This window comes from Pinus tabuliformis, chromosome 5_1 (assembly GCF_031772625.1).
Source record: "Pinus tabuliformis cultivar Carrire ecotype Pingquan chromosome 5_1, CPIR1, whole genome shotgun sequence".
Classification (NCBI taxonomy): Eukaryota; Viridiplantae; Streptophyta; class Pinopsida; order Pinales; family Pinaceae; genus Pinus; species Pinus tabuliformis.
The window spans coordinates 186,209,315-186,235,570 of NC_142305.1; the positions used below are offsets into that span (position 1 = coordinate 186,209,315).

Consider the following 26,256-nt stretch of genomic DNA (forward strand, 5'->3'; position numbering starts at 1 on the left):
CATTGTTGATGCAATAGCAGCAGTAGTTTGCAGTGCAGGGGCAGTTGGTAGCGCCAGTGCCAACAGCAGCACGGATGCAGAAATTCAGAGGGATTTGTAGTACAGATGCGGTGTTAACAGTGGCAGTGTCAGCAATAGTACAGTTGCAGCACCACCGCAGCAGTTGGTGGACAGCATGTCAGACATCAGCAACGCAGAGGATGATGTTATGAAGTCAGGATGACGCTTCAGTGGGAGGCATTGCTAGAGCACATTCCTCGCTAAGAGGGAGTGTTTATTTTTGGTAGCATCAAATGTGCTCTAAGTCTCAAATTTTGCAGGGAGGCTTGGACACATGTATTCCAAAGAACCCAGAAAGCATTTTGGGAAATTCCACTCGGACATAGTTTTATTAAAATAATTAATTATTTTTAATGGGTCCCTAAGTCTAAACTTAGGAAATTAAAATAATTAATGGGTATTAATCTAACTGTCGGTGTAACTTCTAGAAGAAGACAAGGATCAAGCAAAAATGATCTTAACCATTGATTAGCTTCTAATATGGGTCGTTGAATGTCAACGAGAAGATTGTTTAAGGTGGCTTAAGGGTCATTTGGAAGATACACAAAGAGTTGATCAATTAGATCGAATTGTTAAAGCTAGAGGCAGTGCAATGATTTCGTAGTGATCACAAAGAAAGAGTGAGAATTTCTGAATCTACACATCAGAAATCCTACTGCAATTACTGGTTTATCATCTCCTACTTGTTCTTTACATTTAACAAGTTATTTAATTACTTAAACAATAATGAAAACACTATTGTAGCCTACACATAAATACAGATCATGAACTGAAATAAATTGAGACAATCACACAAGAGACACCTTATTTTTGGACAATCATCCCTAGAAAAACCCCATTCGAGAAAATCGGTGCAGCGTATAGAGGGTTTGTATTATTAAGCAAATCTTTGAATACAACTAGGGTGCCAAATCTGGCTCACCCAATAGAGAATAAACCTGGCAGAAGTACCTCTATCCGAAGGCATATATTTTCACAATTCCAGCAACTGGATGATTAAACCCCACAGATGACAATTGTTGTTCCCAGTGTTGGACAGCGATGGCTACTCCAAGCTTTGCGTTGGAACTGCATCACCTCCTCTAGGAGATAAGTCACCCTCCCAATGAGCCTCCCTTGCTCAGAAGTCGATATGTTGAACTGTTGGTCTCTCTACCCCACAGAAAACCCCAGCGTTGCCTCTAAGGGACTACGTCAGCCCCTCTAGCTTCTGCATTACCCTCTCTGGAGTTGCGTTGTCTCTCCTACTGTTGCTCTGCCTCTTTGTTATGTATCCTCAGCCTTGGACTGAAGTCTCTCTGCCGAACCGCCCCTCACTGCAACTCAAATCACTGAGCTCGACTTTCTCAGCAAACCATGCCCCAGAAAAATCGAACTCTTTGATCTCTTGGTGTGTCTCCAACTGACCCTCAAGCCGCCTCTTATACTTTTCCTATTGATGAATCAACGACCCTGATCTAATCTCTAATTAACGGCTAAGGTTAACCTTCTCACCCATATTTTTATTTATACACATTAATATTTTTATTTTCCTAAGTTTAGACTTAGGAACCCATTAAAAATATTAATTATTTTAATAACTCCTCATCCGGGTGGAATTTCTCCAAACGATTTCTGGGTTCTGGAGATCTCATGTGTTCTAGCCCCTCCACAAAATTTCGGAGCTAGAGCACATCCGATGCTACCCAAAATAAACACTCCCTCTTTTAGCGAGGAATGTACTCTAACAATACTTATCAACAGAAGTACTATACTGATCCACTGCATCGGTCCTCTACGCTGCAGATGCTTGGCCTGCTGCCCTTCGTCCACTACACCGCTGCTTCTTGTATTGTTGCCCATGACTCTGCCAGTGCCACTACTACATTTGTACTGCAGCTCCCTCTCAAAATGTTGCATCATACTACCCATAGCACTGCCACTGCTAGTTGTTGCACTGCAACTTAGTTGTTGAAAAGTAAGCAACTGATACTTCACCCAAAAACTGACATCCTAGTCAGTATGGATGCCTCATGATGCTGAAGCTACCTTTGATGCTAATCTGTTCTGACCCTCTGCTGCCACTACGCTGTTGCAAACTTCTCTGTGCCTTTCTCACTGCACTGCCTCAGACTTTGGCACTCTAGCTCTGCCACTATCGCTCCATCACACCTCACTCCAACCAACACCCATCATTATGCTACTGCCATTATGGGCTCCCGTAGTCGTATATGATCCAAGAGTTTGGGCACCTCAAGGATCCTGCCCCTACATGTAGTCCTCACAACTACAACTCCATATCACCCCACCTCTTCTCCAGAGGCACATGAGAACTCATGGCACAATCGTCATCCTCTCCTTCCTTGTCCGCTTTCACTGGAGAAGCCTTCGATTCAGAAGCTTCCCCTTGCCCTTCTTCCTGGGGCACTGAGCGGCATAATGTCCCAGTTCCCCACAGTTGAAGCATCTGACCTTGATGATGTCCTTATTCTTTCTCTTTTGATGCACTTGTTGTCCCGACGATGCGAGAGTTGCATCCTCCTCCTCCTCCTTGACCTAGGCTCTCTTGCCGCTCCCTCCTGTCTTGGTCATCCTCCTGAGCTCTTCTTGTCGAAGAGTTGCCCACAATTCCCCCCAACTGGGTAGAGTCGCTCTACCCAAGATACTTTGGACAAAAGTCTCCCAGTCCTCGGTGACTGCATTCAAGGCAGTCCTGACCATGAACTCAGGATCTGGTGTAGACCCCACGGAAGTCAACAAGTTACGAATCCCTTGCAACCTAAGAAGAAAGGGACTAATCTCCTCTCGTTTCTGCATCTGGTACTGTCTCAGCGGATTTTCTAATAGCATCTTCCGTTGGACGGAAGATTCCTGATACAAGGTGGTCAGCGCCTCCCACATCTCCCTTGTTGTGTTCTTCTCAGCAATGTGTGGTACTACATGATCTTTGACCCCGTCTAGGATCATGAACTTGGCCTTAGCCTGGGTCTCCTCGTACTTCTTCAACGGATCAGCGTCGAACAGCTTAGCAACTACCTTCAAGGCATACTCCTTGATCTGATGTTTGTCTAGGATTGTGTTGTAGCGGCTACGACCACCCTCGAAAATTTTTCCTTAGCCTCGTTTTGGAGCCTCCCTTCCAACCTTCACAGCAGCTTGCTTTGCTTTGTCAAGTTCACAAGCTTCAGTGTCTTTCTTGCACAAAGGCAGCCTGTCGGTCATAGCTTGATCCATTCCCCTCACAGGCTGTTCACACGGACTTGGTCCAGTTGCAGGCTAAGCAGCGTCCCCTTGAAAATTGCGCATTTTTGGAGGGAAACCTGCCTTCCCTCCAGAAATCATGCAATCCTCTCTAGCAGCCTGCTGGGCTCAAGGATTGCGCAATCCTGCCTGCCAACACTCCCAGCAGGATTTGCGTAAATTTCCCGAGCAAGGGTGCTCAGCCCAAAATTTGCGCAAATCTGGGCAGCAGTGAGCGGCTCTGCCCAGAAATTGTGCAAATATCATGGGCAGCCAGCCCAACTCCCAGCCAGAAATGCGCATTTTTTCTCCAGCAGTCGAGTAGTCTCTTGCATGTGCAGTTGAGTTGACTGGTTCCCTCCGGGACTAAGCAAAACAGATTTGCATGCATGGGCTGCTTCTCCCAAGGCAACATGTAAAGGCATCCCTTGTTTCAGGGATCTATGTTTAGCAGTGGAAAGTTACATGCAAGGACCAATTCTGAAACCTCCCACCAGGTGTCGCTTCTCCTACATTCGTGGCATGTGGGTCACAACCTCGATGTTATCAAAACTCATCAAACGGGCACTGCAGAGCTCGTTCCTCACATCAACCTTGCAGCTCTGACATCCCACATCACATCTAGGAGCAGTCGGCACATTCAGCTCAACTGTTTTGGGGTAAGCCCGCTTTCCATGCCTTATGCTGCATTTTTGTCGCTTTTTGTGTTTCCGCTTGTGGGAGTATTGTTTGCTTGATTTCTTTGAACGTTTGTTGTCGTTTACATATATACTAGCTTGTCCTAGCTCTGTTTCAGTTTTCGTTGCTATCCCACTGTCGTCACATGCATGGAACTGTTTTTGCACGGACGTTCGCCAACCGACGAACTGCCTCACCCACATACATGTTGATCTGTTTGTTGAATCTTTCGTTCATGTTTTGCATGCACTATCCATCAATTTTGCTATCACTTAGTGTCGCCATGCATTTACTGTCTTAGTTGCTTTCAGTTGCCCATCGGCGAGTCGGGCCAACCTTGGCCCGGACTCTGCCTTCACCAAGGCTGCATTGTGCAATCAAGGGAAGGAAACTCACCTTCTTCACCAGATTTGCGCATTCCTGCCCAGCATTGACCTCCAGGACTGTTTTGTGCATTTCTAGAGGACAATGGTTGCTTGGTCCAAGAAATTGCGCAAATTAGTCCCAGGCCAGTAGTCCTTCCCAACTGGAATTGCGCATTGCGCGATCCTAGTAGTTAGCAGCCAGACTGGAGTGTGCATTGCACAATTCCAGCAGTCAACCAACCTCCCAACAACCCAAGCTTTGCCTTGTGCAGTCTTGGCAGTCGGTCTCCCGACCTCCTGGCTGAAATTGCGCAACCTTCATGATCATACACCCAGGTATGTTGCAAGTTAGTTCCCATGTTCATTTTGGTTTTCAACTGGCAAATTGCTTGCCATGAGTGTTGCCATGTCTCCAAATATCCCAGGTGTTCATCTGCCTCTCAGCAGTACAGGTACAATGGCTTCCAAGAGCATAGAGACGAAGACACCATTCAAAGCACACTTGGGGATGCAGTCGATCAAGTGTCCATGGACTTGCCTACCCATGAAGACATCAAGTTGTTTATAGACAAGGACATAAAGATATGATAGCAGTAGCATCATAGCGAATAACATCATGAACAGTAGCTGAAGACAGCGTACCAAATGCAACGAATGCAAGAGGAGGGTTGTTGACAACACGAAGGCGGAACAAGATTGTAAGCTCAAGCAAGTACATTGATGATGAAAGCAACTTTGGAGACTCCAGCTATGAAGTGACGGTGTGACATGAAGATCGTGTGAAGGCAAAAGATGGAACAAAGGAGTTGCATGTGTTGAAGCAGCAACTCAGGAAGAACATGAAGCTACACAGACAAACGAATGAGTTGCAACAGGAACAAGAACAACAGTGGGCGCAACATGCACTCACGGATGAAACTGCGCCCGTACAAGTTAAGGATCCATCCCAGCAGCTGACACAGAGTAGACATGGTGAGTAGTGTTGTTGATCGCATACAAGGGATTCAGCAGCATGCATGTTGTTGATCGCATGCAAGGGATTCAACAGCATGCATGTCGTTGATCGCACGCATGCAATCCAACCCATTCACACACTCACCAAGGCAAAGACGAGAAGCAAGTCCAAATGGGGTTGAACATGTACTTTGGCGAGTTGATGTGCATGACCACCAGGACACACTTGAAGATCAACACGGACACTATGCATCAGTGTGTTGTCGGTTCAACCATACCCAAGAAGACCATACACATGTTAGCAGATGAGTTGGATGAAGGGGCCGAACCAATGCACCGATTGCAACAGAGGCAAGAGTTCGCTTCTGCAAGATGTCACCATGAGCTGCATACACACCATCACGGATGACCAAGCTTGGCATCAACTCACTAGCGTCACCATCACAAGCATGTCAAAGAGTTGGTCTCACCACAACGGACTAAGTGTCAGTGATGTCTTGCAAGGCTTGCTCAAGCCATGTTGTTTCACATGAGTACATGTGCATTGTAATGTTGAGTCATGCCAAGCGTAAGTCAAGCGTCAACAGTTCGACGTAACAGTCATAGAGTAGGTGAAGAGTCATGAGGGTAGTTGAACTGTCACAAAGGGAAATGTCAAGGGTTACCCCACCCTTTGATATAAATAGTCCCTCATAACTCATTGTATAGGCTTCTGGTCAGCCAAGATTCTACTAAGATTATCTTGAAGAAGGCTTGGATAGTATTGTAACGCGCCTTGGCTTCTCCATTGCACGGAGCTAGTACATCTCTTTGGAGGAGCAGGAGGATGTGACTGTAACGTTCGACTGCAGGGGCTAACAAGTTTACATGGATGTATTGTATGATTGTGACTTACACTTCTTTATATAATAAGAGCCAGTACATTTTCATGCATATGTTGTTATTGTAGTTGGACTGCTCTGGTTGCCTTAATGATATATGTTGCTTAACTTACGTACTTGTGTATGAACTGATCTGTATGCAATTATATGAAACTTGTTGTTAATGTGTTGCATATGTTGTTAATGTTGTCACCGTCTGTGTTGACTGATCTGTCGAACATTAGACAGGCCTTTCACATGAACCTTGTTGTAACAACCGTCGCACTCATCTCAGACTGATCCGTGAGTATTGTACGTGTTAGCTTACCTTGTATGATGTGATTCCACATCCGAGTGGATTGCTCCGTCAGAAGTTGTGCATGCCCTTTTGTGTTGTGTGTTCCTAGCCGAGTTGGGACTGATCTTTTTCAACCTGGAACTCACCTTCACCTTCTTCTCCCTTCGAAGTATTAAAACCTCTTATACACCTTCCTTGACTCCTTGCTACTGACAAAGTTATCTTACTTGCCTCTGTGCGACATCGCGGTCAAAGCATTACCTTACAACCCATTGTTGGTACTCCTACACCAAACGGTCTAAGGTCTAATTGGGACTTCTTAACGAGATACCCTTGCCATGTTAACGGGTCCAGCACCGTAAACATTTCTAGCGCTAGAAGTAGAGCTTAATGACAAGTTGTGTCCTCTCATCCAAATTTGAACCTTTGCATATCTTTCATGGAGTTTTGCACTCTTCTTCCCCGGAGGTGTTTTCAAATTGTGAAGATGTCTCCATCTCGGGGAAGCTTTTCGATCTCTTGTCCACTCACACGTATGATGGTGAAGGCAAAGTGGCCTGGCCTGAGCACTTACATAACTTTATTTCCATGATTCATGAGGAAGATGAGTTTTCTGACGAACAGGCCGGTTTGCTGCTTGCATACACACTTCGCAAATCTCCATTTCGTTGGGTGCTCAGCCTACCGGCTGACACCGTGCACTCATTTGAGCACTTCTATGATCTTATTGAAGACATGTTCTATCATTTTGATCCAGACCATCTTGACCGGAAATTGTTACAACAACGAAGGGCTCCGCATGAATCCGTTATTGATTTTTGGCAACGCTTCCGTGACTTGCAGTTTCAAGCTTCGAGGAGCCAGATGAAATTTTCTTATCTTTGGGACCGGTTCGAGTACTGCCTTAAGAAATTTTCCCATCCCAAGAGAAAGTTTGAGATCAAGCCTCGCTCAACATTCTTCGTTGATGGAGCTGCGCAATCTCATGTGGAAGCGGGCACTATCTCAACTGACTGTCCGCCTTCCTCTTATTCAACAGCTCCACCACTACCCAATGATGTTGAGGATCATGCTCACACACTTGTTCATCCTTCACACCCTCCCAACATCACTTCACTCAATTTTCGCGCAGATTTGGTTGTGAGTCCTTCGAGTCCTCATATGCATTATTTTCTACGACCTTCGTCTTCGCACCCGGGTGTTCCTTCGGATGATGTTGTCTTGTGTTCATCCATTCCGAACTCTCCATTTGTTGTGAACGAGGAACAACCCACTGACAGAGTTGGTGTTGCACAACCAACATGGGTTGTTATTCACGAAGAGTATGAGTGGGAACTTGAGCATCAACACTCGGCAAATGATGACTCCCTTCTGTCCAAGCCCCCTCCATTCTTTCCTAACATCGTTGGCGAACCTGCCATCCATGATTTCGCATGTGTGGCTTCACTCACGGATGCACCCATTGTTGATCTTTCGCAGGACACACCGTATGTTAGCCCATCATCCAACAACGGAGAGGACCAATCATTCATTGGAAATCCACTCGATCTTTCATCTGCTTTTTCCGAAAACGCAGAGGATGAACATCCTTCCTCCTCATCTACCCCACTATCTGATTTATCAAACCATGAGGATGTCGACCAACATACCAAATTTTCTGATCTTGGTTGTCATGCTCTCTTCACCTCATCATCTGATCATAATGTTGATTCGCTCATTGTTAATCTGTCTAACCCACTGGTCTATGAAGATCCATCTGTCAACGAAGTCAAAACCCCACAAACCATCGAGGCACTTCAGCCCATACTGATGGTTATGTCAGGTCCTCGCTGTCCTGAGGTTGGTTTCGCTTCCGATCAGGAAATTGTTCAAACACTCAAGGCTCCTCATCACTCATCTGTATGCACTCAAGATCAATCTAACACTCATATTTTACTTCCTCCACTCAAACTACATGATCCCATTGCTCATGCATTGGAGGAATCTTACATTACAAGCACTCGTGCATGACGCAAGTTATCTTTGTTTCTTTCGTTTGCTTGCATGTCACAGTCAAGAGTGTGCTTATGCTTCAAAGTTGCACGTAGTGTCACACAACACCATGATAAGTCCGCGGACTGCCTGTCATGCACATGCACTCACTTATGTCCCGTGGGCACTTTGAATCACGAAGTGTGGTTGTCTTCATTGTTATATCTTTCTTACTTGTTGGTTCGCACAACTGGGTTGCTCGAGGACCAAGCCTTCACCAACATGGATCTACCGTATCACTTTACGTGATCAGGCCCATGTACCGTTAGTGTAGGACTAGGAGTAGTGTTTTCTTTCAGTTGTTTGCTTGCATGCTTGTTTGCTTACGTGTTTTGTTTGCTTGTTTGTTTACTTGCTTCGCTTTCATTTTTGCTTCTGCTCTTGCTTTGCTTTGTTGATTGTTAGTTCGTTCGCTTGTTTCGTTCATAGATTAGTTTTGCATGAAACCATGTATGACTCTTAAAGCGAGCTAGGTAAAGTATAATAGGGCTTGTACAGCTATCACTACTTGGTTATCTGCCATCTTGCCTCTGTATGATGAACTTGTTACTTTTAGTCCATGATATGTCGAAAAAAATATGTACTATTTGAACTGAACCTTGGTGTAAACACAACGCTTGCACGCTAACTAGAGTCACCTTCTCTAGTCGATTGTTTTTGGGTTAACCCTTCAAAGCTCAGTCAAGTAGAGTAAGGTAAGGGGTAAAATCTTGACAAGCATGTCAGAGATACAATATTTTACTTCTCTGCTAAAACAACTTCTTCTGCTCTCAATAAGTCAAGATCCCTCTTCCGCCTCTGAAATGAATAAGTGTTATGCACAGTGAAAAATGAAAAAAATGAAAAGTCAAAAATACAAAATGAAAAGTGAATAAGGCGAAAGAAGAGAAAGGCTTCCTGCGCAGGGAGGTGATACAAGTAACTCCGTCGGGGTACTGACCAGGCTCGTTGGTAGCAGAGCCATGCTTGTGTTGCTATGTGACTCCATCGAGGTACTGTCTAGGCCTACTGGCAGTAGAGCAACACCAGAGATGAAACTAAGACTCTGACAACTATACTGCTTGTGCACTTATATACCCCTCAACCCCAATCGAAACAACTGTGTTGCCTTGGCTTGGAATGTGTGTCAATCGACCAAGGGTTTGGCAGATGCTACATCTTACAATTAAGTTAGTGTGAAACCAAGATTAGTTGAAAACTGAACAATACTTGGACTTGCTTTTCACGATCAAGGTCCACTCAGAGAGCTGGAGTTCTACCAGTGTGTGTGTTGTAGCGGCTACAACCACCCTCCAAAAGTTTGCCTTAGCCTCGTTTTGGAGCCTCCCTTCCAACCTTTACGACAGCTTGCCTTACTTCATCAAGTTCACAAGCTTCAGTGTCTTTCTTGCGCAAAGGCATCTTGTCGGTCACAGCTTGATCCATTCCCCTCACAGGTTGTTCGGAGACCAATTTGCATGCATTAAGTCAGATGGAGCCCCTCCTTGACCTTCCACAACCTTTCTTCTTCTTAGGATGCACCTTCGGTGCCTTGATGGGGCCCCTCATGCATCATCAAGTAGGATGGTTCCCATCCTTGAGCCTTGAGGGGTCCCCTTCACCCCACCTTCCAACCCTCCACCCACCTCCAAACCTTGTTCGGTTATCTTTTTTGTAAATCTCTATATTTTAATCTGCCATTTGGCCTATACTTTCCCTCGGCCCTTCAGCCCCTCGACCCTTTGGCCAATCTACCCCGCCCAAGGGCTTCATTGCATTTTTTAAGTACAAAGAACTTGGTTAAAGAAGGAATGGCATGAAACGTTGGCCGTCATCTAGAGGTGTTTTACCTGTGAGGGGCGTTATCATAAACTTAGTATGTTCCATTTCCTATTTTTAACACACCTCTCTGGTCAAATTCACATCAATGTGCCTTTTTTCTTGTTAAATAGTTTGAAGAAGATGTCAGCCAAAATCCAATGTAGGCCTAAGTTTGTCGTATATCATAAAGGCTTAATTAAATTGTTAGTGGTAGAACATTTGACGAAGTTGAACAAAACCTAGGACCATTTCTTGTTCTTTGGAGTTTTCAGTACAGTAGGAAACCCTAATTCTTCAGCCCTCAAAAGGAAAAAACGCAGGATCTTACTCAAAGCCCGTAAGCTTGCAGGAGAGCCCTCCTCTTCCACCATTAAGACCAGAAGCAAGGGAAGGGTTTCACCTCCAAAAACCCATGTCTCTATGCCAGAGTTAGAGAGGGTATATACAAGGACTAGAAGGGACCACCTTCTCCTCAAGAGCCCGAGCCATCTAAAAAGTCAAATGCATTTGAGCAAAACCCTGTAGGTCAAACATCAGAGGTTGCAAAGGAGACACCTAGAGAAACAAGGAAGACCAGATAGTCAGAGAAGAAGAAAAACATGAACCCACATTAGTTGAACTATATGGGTTTCGAACACCTCATACTAGGCCTATAAAAAAACTTCGTCTGAACTCCAAATTGAGACAAAAAGTCCGTCACAAAATCCTGCCCTAGCTGAGGAGGTAATTCAAATAGATGATTCACCGATGAAAGATTTAATGATAACAAAGAAAGGGTTCTAGTTCTAAGGCTCCAAAATGAAAACAAAAGGAAAAGCAAGGCCCCAAGGCCAAGCCCAGAAAAGCTAAAGAAAAGAAGCATGTTCGAAGTGATGAGGTGGACTTGCTACTTAGAGTAGCAGAGCAGTTGAAAAGGGTTTAAGTGAAATAGGTGCCATTTATTTTGTCAACATTTTGCTTGAAAATTTTGCATCGAGCATTGATAATTGTTTTGTCGAGACTGTCCCAGTTTTTCTCTGATATATAATTCCAATTGTTTTGTCAATGTTGATTTGGGGTAGTATCGAATGTGTCCTAGCCACGAAATTTGGTGGAGAGGTTGGGGCACATGAGATCTCCAATACCCAAAAAGGGTTTGGGCAGGTTCTAAATAGTTCAGGAGATATTAAAATAATTAATATTTTTAATGGAGTCCCTAAGTCTAAACTGAGGGGGAAAAAATATTAATGTGTATTAATATGAAACTGTGTTAGAATGATCCAAAAGATATGGATAAAGCCAGATCTAATCGTAGCTGTTGATTAGGGACTTAATCTCGGCCGTTGATATGTCAACAGGAAAAGTATAAGAGGAGGCTTGAGGGTCACTTGGAGGAGACACCAGAGTGATCAATCATTCTACTCTCTAGAGCGAGGTTTGCTAAGAGAGATAGAATCAGTGATCAGTTGTAGCGGGGGACAGTGAGTACGAGGCAGAGAGGCAGGGACAATGCCAAGAGACCAGTGCAGAAGCAGAGAGAGGCATACGCAGAGCTAGAGGGATCCACGCAGAGGCAGCAAATATTGCGCAGAGCCTCAGTAGGCTGACGCTGAGCTTCAAATTGTGTTGGAGAGGGATTTCGTGGAGCGGGCTTTCCAAATACCTATTTCCGAAGAGAGGTATTGCTGCTAGATTTTTTATATCTATCGGGTTAGCCAGTTTGGCACCAGTGTACTCAAAAAAGCTTAATAATAAAACCCTCAGATAGCTGCACATGTTTTCCCGCATTGGGTTTTCCCGGGGACATTAGTCCAAAAATAACGGTATCATTTGTGTGCTTGTTTTTGTTTCCTTCAGTTGATGATCTGTAATATGTTGAGCATGCACTTGTATTTATTTTCAGTATTTACATGGTAAATAACTTGCAAATTAACAGAACAAGTAGGTAGGAATAAATCAGTAAAGTGCATGGAGGGTTTCTAACTAGTAGACTTAGAAACTACAACAATTAGTGCCCAATTCTTGGAGTGGTTTAAGGTATCGATTAGAGATATGTTTTGAAAAAGTACCTGAAGGATAAATATTGAACAGATTTAGCCTTCACGAGATTAACTCCAAAGTTTAAAGAATTATGATTTTCAGTAGAATTTTAAGGCGTAAAATAGGGCAATCTCTAGATTTTGTGACAAAACATCAACACTCAATTTTCAATGCCTTTTCATCAATAATTTTTTTAATGTCAGTTCATTTTGGATATAACGATCTAGTCATTCATCATGAAGAGACATCGAGCCCAACTTTATTTTTGAAAATTTATATTTAATTAGCATCGAAAATAGGACTTATTTTCCAAAATTAGACTACAGATAAACTTCCTTTAATTTCTAAAGTTCATTATAAATGGTTTGGCCATAAAGTAATTCTGAAAGACAGACCAAGGGTTTAATTTTTTGCAAAAACCTTGCAAATTGTGTATACCCTTTGACATTAATAGAACTGTTGTGAACAATGTTACTTGTGCAAATTTTACAGAGATTCATGTGTGATAAGTTTCTTGTTAGTGTTTCTAGTGTATTCTTTTTCTTCTAAGCCATAAATCTGATTCATAAGTCTTCTACGTTTGGAAATAAGTGATTAAATTCAAACTTTGTCTATAAGCTCAGATTTACATTTTCCAAATTGCTTATATGTTTTCAGCTTAAATGTCATTTACAAAAATCATTTGAATGCTCTATTTTTTATCTTTATCCTCTATGTCTCCTATCATAACTTGATAATGGTTTGTGTAAGAAATTTAAACTTATCTTGTCTCGATTAAACTTGTTCATATAGCATGTAACTAGCATCTTTTATGTCAAAGACTCCATGCCTAATGGTCCCTATCTATCTTCCTTCCAAACAAATTTCTTGTGTTACCAACTAAATCTGGCCATTGAGTTAAATTGCCTGTTGCTTAGTGACAGTGAGTAGTAGAGTTTTAAGGAGAGATCCCTCTTCAAATTGAAGGGCCAACTTTCAATCCAAAGAGGTTAGAGGTTACCTTAGTTTTTTCCCTTTACAGTCAGGGTTTTTTGTAAGTGATAACAGGAATGATGCCCTGGAGGTCGATGTAGCTAAAAGAAAGTTAAAGCATAATTTGGCCACTTACAACAGGAAATGTACCATGAAATGCAAAAGATGGTCAGGACATAAAAATTTAGCACATGGTCAAAAGCCAAACATGAGCTCTAACCCTTATCATTATGGCCATCACCCTGGTTCCTAGGGGCCTTATATGAGCCCTCTATATCATTAAGGAGCCTGTGATTATCCCAAACCCTGGTGGGAGATGAACTTCCCAACCCTAAGGGGGTATTTATTGCTATATCATTCACATCATGCTCTCATTCCCTGGAGCCCTGAGCAATTATAAAAAAGAAAAAATCAATAAAAGGCAAAAGGCATATGAAAAAGGGTGGAAAACAAAGGCCAAGGTAACTCATGTACCACGATTTCTCCCTCTTACATCTACACACCCATGTGTGGGTTTCCCTCACTATAGCTACCCTTGTACCATGGCATGTGGCTTGGAGCCTTCCCTGCTACCCCACTCCATTCCATCACTATTGTATATGACACCTGCCATTTGACAGATGTACCATGGACCTGCCACTCCATTAGAGGTTGAAACCACCTAATAGGATCCTTTATTAACCTCCCTCTTGAACCTAGGGACACTTGTACATGCTAAAGCCCGTTATGGAATGGCATGCCACTATGAAGTGTCCACTTGGTTCCCTGATTTGTAAGCTCATTCACTTAATTGCACTAATGCATTGTTGCACTAGAAGGTGAGGAGATGCATTGGATCTTATACAAGATTGTAGGTGGGTCTTCGCCTTGGGTTTTGCCTCCCTATACGGGATCCAAGCCCTCCAAAGGGTCATGATGGCACTTGTAGGGTGAGCATTGAGAGCCATGGGCCTCCTCCACAGCAGAGCATTAATTGCCACACCATGGGATTCTTCAGCACTACATTTGGCTTGCTCGTACCTCACTCATGCAGAGATGATGATGCACTTGGACCACATTGCCCAGCCAGCCACATATTTGCACCAGGCACTTGGCATATCTCCAGGGCCCAGATGGGGTTTTGTCTCACCTAGGGAGACATGGGAGGGCTTGTATAGTCATTCTAGCCCTTATGGATGGAGTATTGACATGTCGATCCAGTTGGAAACCCATGAGACCATTCACTATGCCTGGGGACCCGTGAGACCGTTCACTGTGCCCCCACAACCACTTGGGAGCACCACAAATGTTTTGCTTGGAAACCATGGGGCCAACCCCTTGCTTATCATCATGAGAGCCCTCCTCTTCAATTTGGCACATGGAGGACTTTTCTGGGGCTTCCAATGGCCCATTTGCACCTTTCGGCCTCATTAGGAAGGCTTATTGTACAATTTTGAGCTATTTAGTGGGTTTGTCACCAATTTTATTGTTATTTTTCACATTAGAGACATTCTTAGGGGCTCATTAGGCTAATTTGACCAATTCAAATTGTTAGAGGCTCATATAAATACAAGTGAGGCCTCATTTGTAAATCATTATTATTTTGGATTTCGACTTCTCTTCTTGAGTATTTTGGACCTGCACTTTTGGACGAGTTTTGGAGATTAAATGCACTTTGATGTTTGCAATAATTTCTCACTATTGTCTTGGAGCTTCCTTGGCATGTTATGGATGGATGGATATATTCTCATTGTTTTGTAAGTACTTTGATGTCATATTTTTATTATACTAAATGTCTAATGTATGGAATGTCATTTCTATGTCTTGAATGTGACCTAAATTAATGCGAATTTGTAACAAGCACTAAGATTGGGAAATGATTGCATGCATTATTCATAGATAATTAGAATGAATGTTCCTAGAGGGTTACTATACTAATCATATCCTTGAAAATCCATCATAACGTTGTCAACAAAGTATAAAACTCTAGAGTAGTCGTCAAGCTCTCTTGTAAGGGTTTGTGAAGCTGCCATAAGTCTTCTTGAGATAGCGAAGTTTGAAAAACAAGGTTCCTTTTGACTCCAATTCTCCCAAAAGAACTAGGCATTGGTCTTAATCCTAGGTGATTACCCTAAATCATTTATCTTTTACCTTTTTTTTGTTTTCCTACCCTAACCCTAAAAGTTCCCTAGGGCTCCATGTGAAATGAATTATAGAGAGCTTCTTCCAGAGAAAATTGGCAAGAAACTACACTAGTGAGTCTCCTAGAAGCCCTCAAACTTTGAGACCAATCCCATGGTTGCACTGGGAGATATACCAAGCCTTAGCTATAAGACCAAATTTATCTAGGTTCCTTCTTTAGTGGCTTTTCAAGGGACATTTACACTTAAAACTCAAAGGAAGATCATCTCTCATTGACCCTTCTTCTCATCCTTGCTTGACCTAGTCATATTGTTAATGATCATCCCAAACCCTGGGCTTGGTTTGGATGATCTCTTATGCTCCCAAAAACTTTGCATACTTGTTATCTCACAAAAGCCTAAGAGAGGTCCTACTATTTCCCTAGGAATCCTCGATCTACGCATATCCCTTATTTTGAATATCCCTTCCCTAGGTCTAGGCTTCCTCCCATAAGCCTTTCTTGGAGAGCCCTTTATCATGTTTTTGAGGCAAGTAGGCTACTATTTGAGTCTCTCCTTCGAATGGGCTTTGGAAATCACATTGTACCTTGTCATTGACCTTATCTTCCTAGTGATTTCCTCTTTATCAGGATTCCTCCCATCAGTGAAAGTTCATAAAGAGCAGGGGACATCAACTGAGGTGACAATGGGTACTTGTTCCATTGTTTCCATTCGGTCTAGTAGTTGTCCTTTAGGTACCCCTACTAGGGTCCCTGCTAGATATTGAGTAGGTAATTGTTGAAAAGTGGTTGCTAGGGCATCACCTTTTTGGCCTCCTTGAAGATGATTTTGATGAAATATTTAATCATAAGAGGCTCCATAGCCCAAGGATTAGGCACTGATCTAGGTAAAATTGATGAACACCCTATTCTTCTCTTTCTCTCTCCAAAAATTTTCAGCCCCTTTCCTGGACAACCAACTAGGGCTCCCTGTGAATTTATTTAGAGTTTTGCAAAACTAGTTGGATAAAGCCTACACTGGTGTCCCCTCTAGAGGTTCACAAAGTTTGGTGGAATTCTCACCGTTAGTTTTCAAGAAAACTCAAGTCCTAGTTGCATCTTTGGAAGCCCATCTTGAACATCTTGGATTGGTGATCTTGTTAAGGGTCTTTGTGCATAGTATTCAAAAGAATAGAACATTCTAGATCCTTTCCCTATCCTATCTTGACCTAGTGAGCACAATGGAGGAGCTCCTCCCATGATCACTCATAAACCCTAGGTCTTGTATAAGTTCCCTTCTAGGTGTCTCTCTAGTGAAGTAAAAACCCTTTTTCAGGTGATAGGTCACCTTGCAAAGCTTCTAGAGAGGTCCTGTATCACACTAGAAGCCTTGACCCTAGGCATACTCATGATCATTGAATATCTCTACCGTGGGTTTAGATCTTCCTCCTAGGACTTTCTTGGAGAGCCTTTAATTTCTTTTTGAAGCATTGAGCCCTAATTGAGTCTCTCCCTCAATGGGCCTTGGGAATCACTTCATACCTTATCATTGATCTCTTCGTTACAAGTGATTTCCCCCATACCTGCACTCCTCCCATCGGTGAAAGTACGTAAAGAGCAGGGGACACTGACTGAGGTGATAGTGGGTCTTTGTCCCATTGTTGTCATTTGGTCTAGTAGTTATCCCATAGGTTCCCTTCCTAGGACCCCTCCTAGATTGTGTGGCAACAAGACCTAAAGTGGAAAATAAATATTTTTCGTATGAAAAACAATTCAACAATACCTTTTATCTTCTTTGTAGTTATACTCAAATCTAAGTTGCACGAAACGGAGAAACGGGTATGAGTTTCCGAAACGGGAAGCGATACGAAACGCAACCTCCCCAAATTTTGGAAACAGGGAAACGCGAATATATATATATATATATATATATATATATTGAAAATATTTAAATATATATATATATATTGAAAATATTTAAATATATATATATATATGTGTGCAATCATAAAGCATAAATGATACATTATAATTTATTACACTTAAACATTAAGATTTAATTTACATCACATTTACTCATGAATGATCACATAATGAAAATAAAAATATCGAAATATCCAAAAGAAACCTTTATTATATATCCAAATCTCAAAATCAGCCTTTATTTATATTAATATATGAGGCTGCAAGTACAATAAAGACTATAAGGCTGCAAGAGAGAAATCCAAATCAGGATTTTCTACATCCACATCCCATTCTTTAGAAGGACCACTATTGTATTGGGAGTCTCCTCCTACATAGTCGAACGACCTTAGTGCTCTTGATTAAATACACGTTTCATACCCTAGTACCCTACATGATCTTGATTATTGGGAGTTTCCCCTGCATAGAGGGCTTGGTTCTCTTGATTAAATACAAGTTCCATACCCTAGTACATGATAAAATCCAAAGGAAACATTGCAATCCCTCCAATCCTGAAATCCTGAAAACAAATAAGTCTGCTGGATTTTGAGTGAGATCTAAAATTCTACTTTCTCCATATGAAATCCAATGAGGGGGAAACCACTCTCAAACATCCTGAGTCATTTCATGGTAATGTTAAAAATTTAAGTAAAAAGATGAAAATGAAAAATAAAGGAGAATATCACTTTTACTTTAAGAATTTAACATTACCATGAATTGCATATCCCTCAAACTTCCTAATGAACTGCATATCAACACTAGGGCAAAAATTCACTTTTATAACTTTAGACATGCATCTAGAAGCAACAAGAAGTCACTAACATACCCTAAAAGTAAATTAAAAAACAAATTTTAAAAAAAAAAAAAAACCACACAAGTTAATGAGGAAACGTGGGTCGTACAGCCCTAAAACGCGTTTCCGGCCGTACTGGCCACGTTTCCGTTTCGGGAAACGTGGCAGTACGGCCGGAAACGCATTTCACGGCCGTACCAAACGCGTTTCCGTGTTTCGTACCCGTTTCCGTACGGAAACAGACCCTTATACCACGTTTCTTGCAACATAGACTCAAATATTTAGAATCCATTTAGTGAAACGATTATATAAAAGGTCAAAGTGATAACTTAGTTTCTCAGAGGTCTAAAGGTATTAGATGCTAAAAAGATACAAGGGGTCGTTGAAAAGCCAAGAGTCACTTCTTTTTGTTAAATAGTACTTTGTAAAAAGAAATGGAGGTTCTCATTTTTTGTAAACAAGCTATCTCATAACAAAGGCTGAGGAATTGTTAGCAATCAGAAAATTTAAAGCTTCGATAGTTATTCATGAAGGCAAGTTATCTTCACCTTCATGTAGATTTCTTGAGTTTACTGCAGTCTACTTCACTGAATTATTTATTTCTCTACTTGTATTTTTTTATCATCTACTTTGCTAACTTAATTTTAAAGCAGTGACATCTACTTCATTGAATTATTTATTTCTCTGTTTTTATTCTTTCTATCATCCACTTTTCTAACCCAATTTTAAAGCAGCTACGGTAATAGGATGTTTACAATTATCTAGCAAATCTATTCAGTTTTCTAATATTGTAATGATTAAGCATTATTGACTATTCATGCTCTTGATCTACACAACATTCCATTTCAATTCTGATATCCTCTCAACTTACTCCTGAAACTAACATGCTTTCAACATTTTAAACCAACAAAAAAATTCAACTCCTATGATGAGTCCAACAACGAGTACCAAACACTAGAGGGTCCATCAATAAAGGTTGGGAAACACAACTTGAAGGTTTTATCCCAACGGACCTATGTACATTGACAAGAATCAAATGCTTGCATCAATAGTGGGTTAGTTGCACCAACCATTGACATAATAGGGTCTCATTCAATCATGAACACCTATAGTTTTATAATCAACGTAGCAAACATGCATAATTATATGCAACCATGGTCAACCATATTGAACCATCATACTTGGTTTAAGAATTAACTTGACAGTGATCAATTAGTGGGCTGCGATCAACCCTGTATCCAATTGTATATAACCATGGTCAACCAATATCAACCAAATTTATTGAGTTAATAGTTTGGGAATAATGTGATACAGTATGGCATTGTCTTCTTTAGAATCCTTGCATTTTCATCCACAGGACTTCAATTTACAGTTATAGTTTCCTGAATTCATCTTCCATTCAGATTAATGTAAGAAAAATGTAGTTTCTCCATTACTCAAGGCTATGCATACTCAACTCCAATTGGTTTCCAAATTTACTCATTTTCCTTGCATGCCTTCTCCTTTTGATTACCCAAAGGATGCCTCTTCAACTCTTAGCTTGAATAATGTTGACTATTTTGCATCTTCAAGGCAGCTAGATTTGAGACTTCTTTGCTCAACAAATTGTGATTCTTCTCAAGCTGCACCCATCTCTAATAGTCCAAAATTTGAGGTAGCTACAACAAATATGGGAGTTTTAGGCAAAATGTCTTCGTGTGCATGAAGAATCCATCCAGGCAACCCTTGTTTCACAGGTTGAACACAAAGGGTTTCAACTTCTCTAGCTCATGCTAAGAAGTTGTTTATCCCAAACCATTCCCATTCTCAAGCAATAAGCAATGGTACTCAAACCCCCCAAGAACCTCATTCCAAAACCATTCTAGTATATGTTTCAAAAGAAAATCCAACTTCTAAGAATTTTTTTGCAAGTATTATTTTTTTGAAAAAACAAAGGTATGTTATGGAAATTCAAAAGGTTTTGGCCTTCAAAATAGGTTTTGGATGTTGTATCAATGATTAGGGTTACTTAAAGTTTTTCATTATAGATATCCACTACTATGATAGGGGCATTACTATTTTTTTTTACTCTTATAAAGATAAACCAATCGTTTTAGATGATGGACCATGGCTTTCGAGGAAAGCATCCCTCTATATGAAACATTGGCATCCAAACTGTATGAAGCACCAAAGAAAGAATCATAGACAATCTCAATTAGGCTTAGGCTATTGAACCTACCAATCTATCTATGGAAATATTTGATGCTCAAGCCAATCAAAGACAACCTTGGAAAGTGTCTGGGAATCAGACCTCATGGAAGGTCACATTTCATATTTTTTGTGGAAATGTGTCTCCATAAAGGATTCCTAGGGCAACTAACGTTGGAAATGGAAGAAATTACATGGAAACAAATTCTCAATTACAAAATCTACGTTGCAGATCTTCTTATACATCGGGGCAGTGTTGATAATATCGCCGAAATATCGGCGATATTCGCAAATATCGCGATATTTTCGGCGAGCCGAAATATCGCCCCGAAAAAATCGCGATATTTGCTTGTTTTAAAAATCGCGCGATATTTACGAGATTTCGGCGATATTTTCATAAAAATCGCGCGACGATGGTAAATATCGCCGGCAGAGTTTATAAATTGGGTTTTTGTTTACCGTCAAAGCGTCATTTGATTTTCGTGAGCTGGAGACGCTGCGAGTGCGAACAGTGCGGAGGGTTTGAACTTTGGCTGCGAAGGAGGGTTTACAGCGGCCAGCCTACAGGTATGCACGTCATTCTATATGCATGGAGACTATATACGCACAGTCTATACACTGCCTGTAGCAGCCAAATCGCAGTCCTCTAACGCTGTTATTGAATACATTTATATTTTATGATTTTAATGTCTTTTGACTCTTTTCTACATAGCGTATGATGCTTCAAGGCTCAAGCCGTAATACTGGATTATATAATATAGTGTTCAAGGCTCAAGCCGTAATACTGTAGTCTGTCATGACTCATAACTTTTATAACTTCATATTTCATAATGTAACAGTGCAACTGTGTCTTGTAAATAAATTTATAAAATGACTTAAGCTTGACTAGGGTCCTTTGTGTGAAGATTGCAGATTACATAAATGATATTTATTATTGACTATGACACATAGATTTGAAAACCTTGTGACTGTCCTTAATATTTTCAGAAGCATGTGATCACAGATAGCAAACACAATAAAAGATGCCTATTTGTGACTGATAAGGCTACCCTGCTACCGTAGTCTCCACTTTAACTGATCAGTGAGATCACAAGCAAACCCATGCTCAACTTGCCCCAATAACACGACACATGATAAAATGCAGACTACTTCCAAGGAAATAGCACCATGAACCCACCAAAAGATGACGGAAGAATAATGCATGCCAAGCTGAACTAATTAAACATGAAACAGGTTACAGAACTAAAAGATTACTAGGATTGCTTTTGATTTTTACTCCTTTGTGAAATAGGCTACCCAGCTTGTGCTGGCTGGCTGTACACTGGGCAGTAATCATAGTTCCCAGCTAATTTTAGAGAGTGCCATATGCACTTAGTGCCAGATGGTTAATTTACTTCCTCCTTTACTAATAGATTTCAAAGTTTTCTTTCATATCTTATTGAAATAGAGGTTCAAATGGTCATATTTGGACTCCTAACTTCTAAGTGTAACAGTTAATCAATGTCAATAATAAATATGATGCCTTGGTTTGATCATTGATGGAATAGTAAACCATAATAACATTTCCCTTAGCTGTATTTGGGATACAAGACATCACGGGGCTGCTGGAGGGGGAAGTTTATAATTGTGAATAACTTTTGTTGGAAAAGATGAAGGCCTGTGCAGATGCACTGAAAGTGACTCTAAGGCCTGTGTTATCTCCTTAGTTAATAACTTAATCCCTTTGCTTTTGAGGGTCAACAAGTAACCAACATCATGATCAAAGTAATAGATGCTGTATAGGTAGCAATGAGCATATTACTCTGCTGCCAAAGTTAGCATACCTGTAAACCTGTATAAAGATATGGCTGAACCTGTAAAATTGCAGCGTTGCATGGCTGTATAGATCTGTATAGGAGGGTTTACAGGTACAGGGTGCATGATGTTTATCCTTGCTTGTGATTGTTAATAGTTATACTGTTATTGCTCTTACACTTTTAATTTTTAAAAGCTAGGCTATTAAAAATTTAATTTTCTTTCAAGACCTTTGGATTTTTCTTGTAGAACTTTGTTAAAGTTTAGTCCATTTGTCTTTGAAGAATGAGGATTTGATATTGAGACCTGCACCCATGGAATTTCGTAAATTCGTATTAGTTATTAAGTTATTAAGTTACTAATTCCATTTTTTTTTTGGTGCTGTAGGTTTCCTTTTGAGTTAGCCCACTACAAAATACAAATATGCCAAAAAACTTGGACCCATTTTGGGAGTATGGGATCCCTGATGGTGGGACAAATCGTGCATATCTTTCATGCAAATTGTGTGGGGACAAGATGACAGGTGGGGTTACACGACTGAAATACCATCTTGCTAGACTCCCTGGACATGATGTTGGCATTTGTCAAGTTTCTAGTCCGGAGCTTATACGAAAAGCTCTTGAGGCAATTGAAGAAAAGGACAGAAAGAAGGAAGAGGCGGAAAGAAACAAAGCTGAACGTGCAGGTAGATCTTTTGGGATATCTTCTCCTGATTTTGATGTTCAGGGTAGTGGCCCTACTGGCCCTAGTGGGAGGGGCTCCACAACTGGCACACCATCACATGCTAGCGCTACTGCTAGTGTGAATGCGAGGTCATCATTTTTTGTTCCACGAACAAGAGCTGGAGCACAACCTGGCATAAAATCGCTTTATAAAAAAAAGGAGAAGGAAGAAGCAGATAGAGTCATGGGGAGGTGTATTTTTTGGAGCGACTTACCTCTCAGCATCACAAAAACCAATCCATTTTGGCAACCAATGTGTGATGCTATTGCTATTGTGGGCCCAGGGTACAAAAGTGCCACATATGAGGAGTTGCGGGGGCCAATTCTTCAAGCAGAAAAACAGGACATCAACTCTAGATTGGCGGAGTTGAAACAGACATGGGAAGTCACTGGATGCACAGTGATGTCTGATGGTTGGACAGATAGGAAGGGTAGGACCCTTCTAAATTTCTTGGTACATTGTCCTAAAGGTACCATGTTTATTAAATCGTTGGATGCATCAGAACATATCAAAGATGCAGCAACGATATGTGAGTTGTTAGATGGGTTCATTCAGGAGATTGGTGTGCAGAATGTGGTGCAAGTCGTAACAGACAATGCAGCTAATTATGTGTCTGCCGGTAGAATGCTTATGGAGAGGCATCCCACATTGTTCTGGACTCCATGTGCAGCGCATTGTCTTGATTTATTGCTTGAGGATATGGGGAAACTCTCCTTCATCAAGGAGGTAGTTGATATGGCTAGGAGCATCCCCAAGTTTATTTATAACCATGCTTTTGTTCTTAGCCTTATGAGGAGGTTCACTAGAAACAAGGAGTTGCGGCGTCCTGCCATCACACGTTTTGCCACAACCTTTATTACTCTTCAGTCTTTGCTTCGATGTCAATTCGAGTTGAAGCAAATGTTTGTGTCTGATGATTGGCGTGCTTGTAGATACAGCAGGAGACCTGATGGGAGAGCCATTGAAAAAATGGTGTACTCTGAGACATTTTGGCGTGGAGTACAAGAAGCATGTGCAGTTAGCGAACCTATAGTAAAGGTTCTTAGATTGGTGGATGGAGAGAAGCCTGCAATGCCTTATTTGTATGAGGGCATGGATAGGGCCAAGGAGGCCATTCGTTCCTATTATGCAGACAAGGGTTCTGCTGGCCTTAATAGGCAGATGATGTTATGGGATGTGATCGATAGTCGGTGGACAGGGATGCTTCATCGACCCATTCATGCAGCAGCACTCTTCCTCAACCCTGCATTTGCATACAAATGCAAATTTCGTTTTGATGGCGAGGTGATGGAAGGGCTCCATTCCTGTATTCAGAGGATGGTACCTGATTCTGAGCTTCGTCGCAAAATCAGCCGCGAGATACATAGTTATCAGGATTGTGTTGGCCTATTTGGCTTTGATGATGCCATTAAGGAAAGGGCCCTCTTCATGCCACGTAAGTGACAAGTCATCACTCATTAGAAATTAGAAATTTGAATTTAATTATGTTTTAACTTTTAACTTTTAACTTTTAAGTTTTTGAATTTTTTATTTCATTATTTTGTTGTAGATCTTTGGTGGCGAAGCTATGGTGCAAGGGTACCAAATTTGCAAAATTTGGCTATACGAATCTTGAGTCAAACATGTAGCTCTTCAGGGTGTGAGCGCAATTGGAGTGTATTTGAGAAAATACACGCCAAAAAGCGCAACAGGTATAACTTTGAACTCAAGCCTTCAGTTGAGCAATTACACTTATTGTAATTTTTAATTTTTAATTTATGACCTTCAAGTGTCAAGAGTCAAGAGTCAAGACTCATTACTTTTTTTGACACTCTTACAGGTTGGAGTTCGCACGCCTCAACGATTTGGTGTATGTGCATTACAACATCCGACTTCGAGTGAGGCAAATAGAATCACCAGTGGATCCAGATGCCATTTCCTTAGACAATATTGATGTATTGTCTCCGTGGAGGGTGGAGTCTCAGGAGCCCATATTGGAGGAGTCACCTTCATGGTTAGAGCCAGTGGCAGATGATCCATTAGAGCAGGGGCAGCAAGAGGAGGACTCGGAGTCAGAGGAGCAGCAGCACTTAGAGGAGGAGCAGGAGGAGCAGGAGGAGGAGGGCACTGCGGGAGCATCAGCATCAACACCATCTGCTATAGATATAGGAGAGCATAGCTCCATGCCTATCACTCATTATTTGACATTAGGTGCAGAGGCAGTGTCAGGGCCTTCTACTACTAGGGGCAGGCCTGGCAAACAGCCCATCATGTTTTCCCGTAAAAGGGGGAGAGGGCAGTAAATAGATAGCTGCTAGTTTTATTTGTTATGCTACATGTAACTCATGATGATGAGATACTTTTATTATTATATGTGATGTTATTTTGTATTGGTTCTCCACATTTGAGTCCTTGAATGGACAATTATCAGGGATTAGCACGATTTGGTATCGCCTTTGATATATCATTTCTATTTGACATCATATATATCAGTGTTTTCTTCATATTTATGTGCCAATGTGTTTATTTCATGTTGTTATTGCTTTATATGTTTAAAAATCTGAAAAAAATGAATATATTATGCATTTTTTATGCTTGCTTTTGTTGTTTAAATTCTGAACATGAAGATGTTGCTTTAAAAATTAAAATAGTTTCTTGAGTGTTTGCTGGGCACTGTATAGTTATACTCATTTAATGCCAATTTTTTGTTTTTTTTGTGCCCTAGGTTTGAATTAGTTCACTACAAATGTCAAATATGCCAAAAGCCTTGGACCCATTTTGGGAGTATGGGGAGGCTGTTGGTGGGGCAAATCAGGCATATATATCATGCAACTTGTGTGGGACCAAGATGTCAGGAGGGATTACACGATTGAAATACCATCTGGCTAAACTATCTGCATATGATGCAGATGTGATGCCTTGTATGGTTTCTAGTGTAGAGGTTATACAAAAAGCTCGTGAAGCAATTGCTGAACAAGACAGAAAGAAAGCTGCTAGGGAGAGGCCAATGGTCTCAGATAGATAGCTGCTAGTTTTATTTGTTTTGCAACTTTTGCTACATATAAGTTTATAACTCATGATGATGAAATACTTTTAAAGTTTTATATATGTGATGCTGTTTTGTTTGAGTCCTTGATTGGACAATTATCACTATCAGGGATCAGCAGGATATGTGATGTTATTTTGTTTGAGTCCTTGATTGGACAATTATCAGGGATCAGCAGGATTTGGTATCGCCTTTGAAGTTTGATGTATCATTTCTATTTGACATCATATATATCAATGCCTTCTTCATATTTATGTGCCAATGTGTTTAGTTCATGTTGTTATTGCTTTATATGTTTAGAAATCTGAAAAAAATGAATATATTATGCATTTTTTATTTATAACTCATGATGATGAAATACTTTTAAAGTTTTATATATGTGATGTTGTTTTGTTTGAGTCCTTGATTGGACAATTAT

The 26,256-nt window shown here is 41.1% G+C and overlaps 2 protein-coding genes across 2 annotated transcripts in view; one reads left to right on the top strand and one right to left on the bottom strand.

The window, feature by feature from the left end:
* The window catches only part of LOC149164029 (DNA-directed RNA polymerase D subunit 2b-like), a 310,324-nt gene that overhangs the window by 280,054 nt on the left and 4,014 nt on the right, over positions 1–26,256 (bottom strand). The gene's annotated exons all lie outside the window — the stretch shown is intronic.
* LOC149164030 (uncharacterized) lies at positions 23,570–25,899 on the top strand. Its single transcript, XM_089430844.1, has 3 exons — positions 23,570–24,248; positions 24,363–24,504; positions 24,633–25,899. Exons 1-3 carry the CDS (start codon positions 23,603–23,605, stop codon positions 25,093–25,095), a joined length of 1,251 nt encoding a protein of 416 aa, XP_089286970.1. The 5' UTR covers positions 23,570–23,602; the 3' UTR covers positions 25,096–25,899.

What these genes read in the sequence shown, in the direction of transcription:
- LOC149164030 (XM_089430844.1), top strand. Translation starts at nt 23,603, where the DNA reads ATGAGGAGGTTCACTAGAAACAAGGAGTTGCGGCGTCCTGCCATCACA. An exon ending in AAGGGCCCTCTTCATGCCAC is followed by an intron (nt 24,249 to 24,362) that starts GTAAGTGACAAG and finishes ATTTTGTTGTAG; the next exon opens with ATCTTTGGTGGCGAAGCTAT. An exon ending in CACGCCAAAAAGCGCAACAG is followed by an intron (nt 24,505 to 24,632) that starts GTATAACTTTGA and finishes ACACTCTTACAG; the next exon opens with GTTGGAGTTCGCACGCCTCA.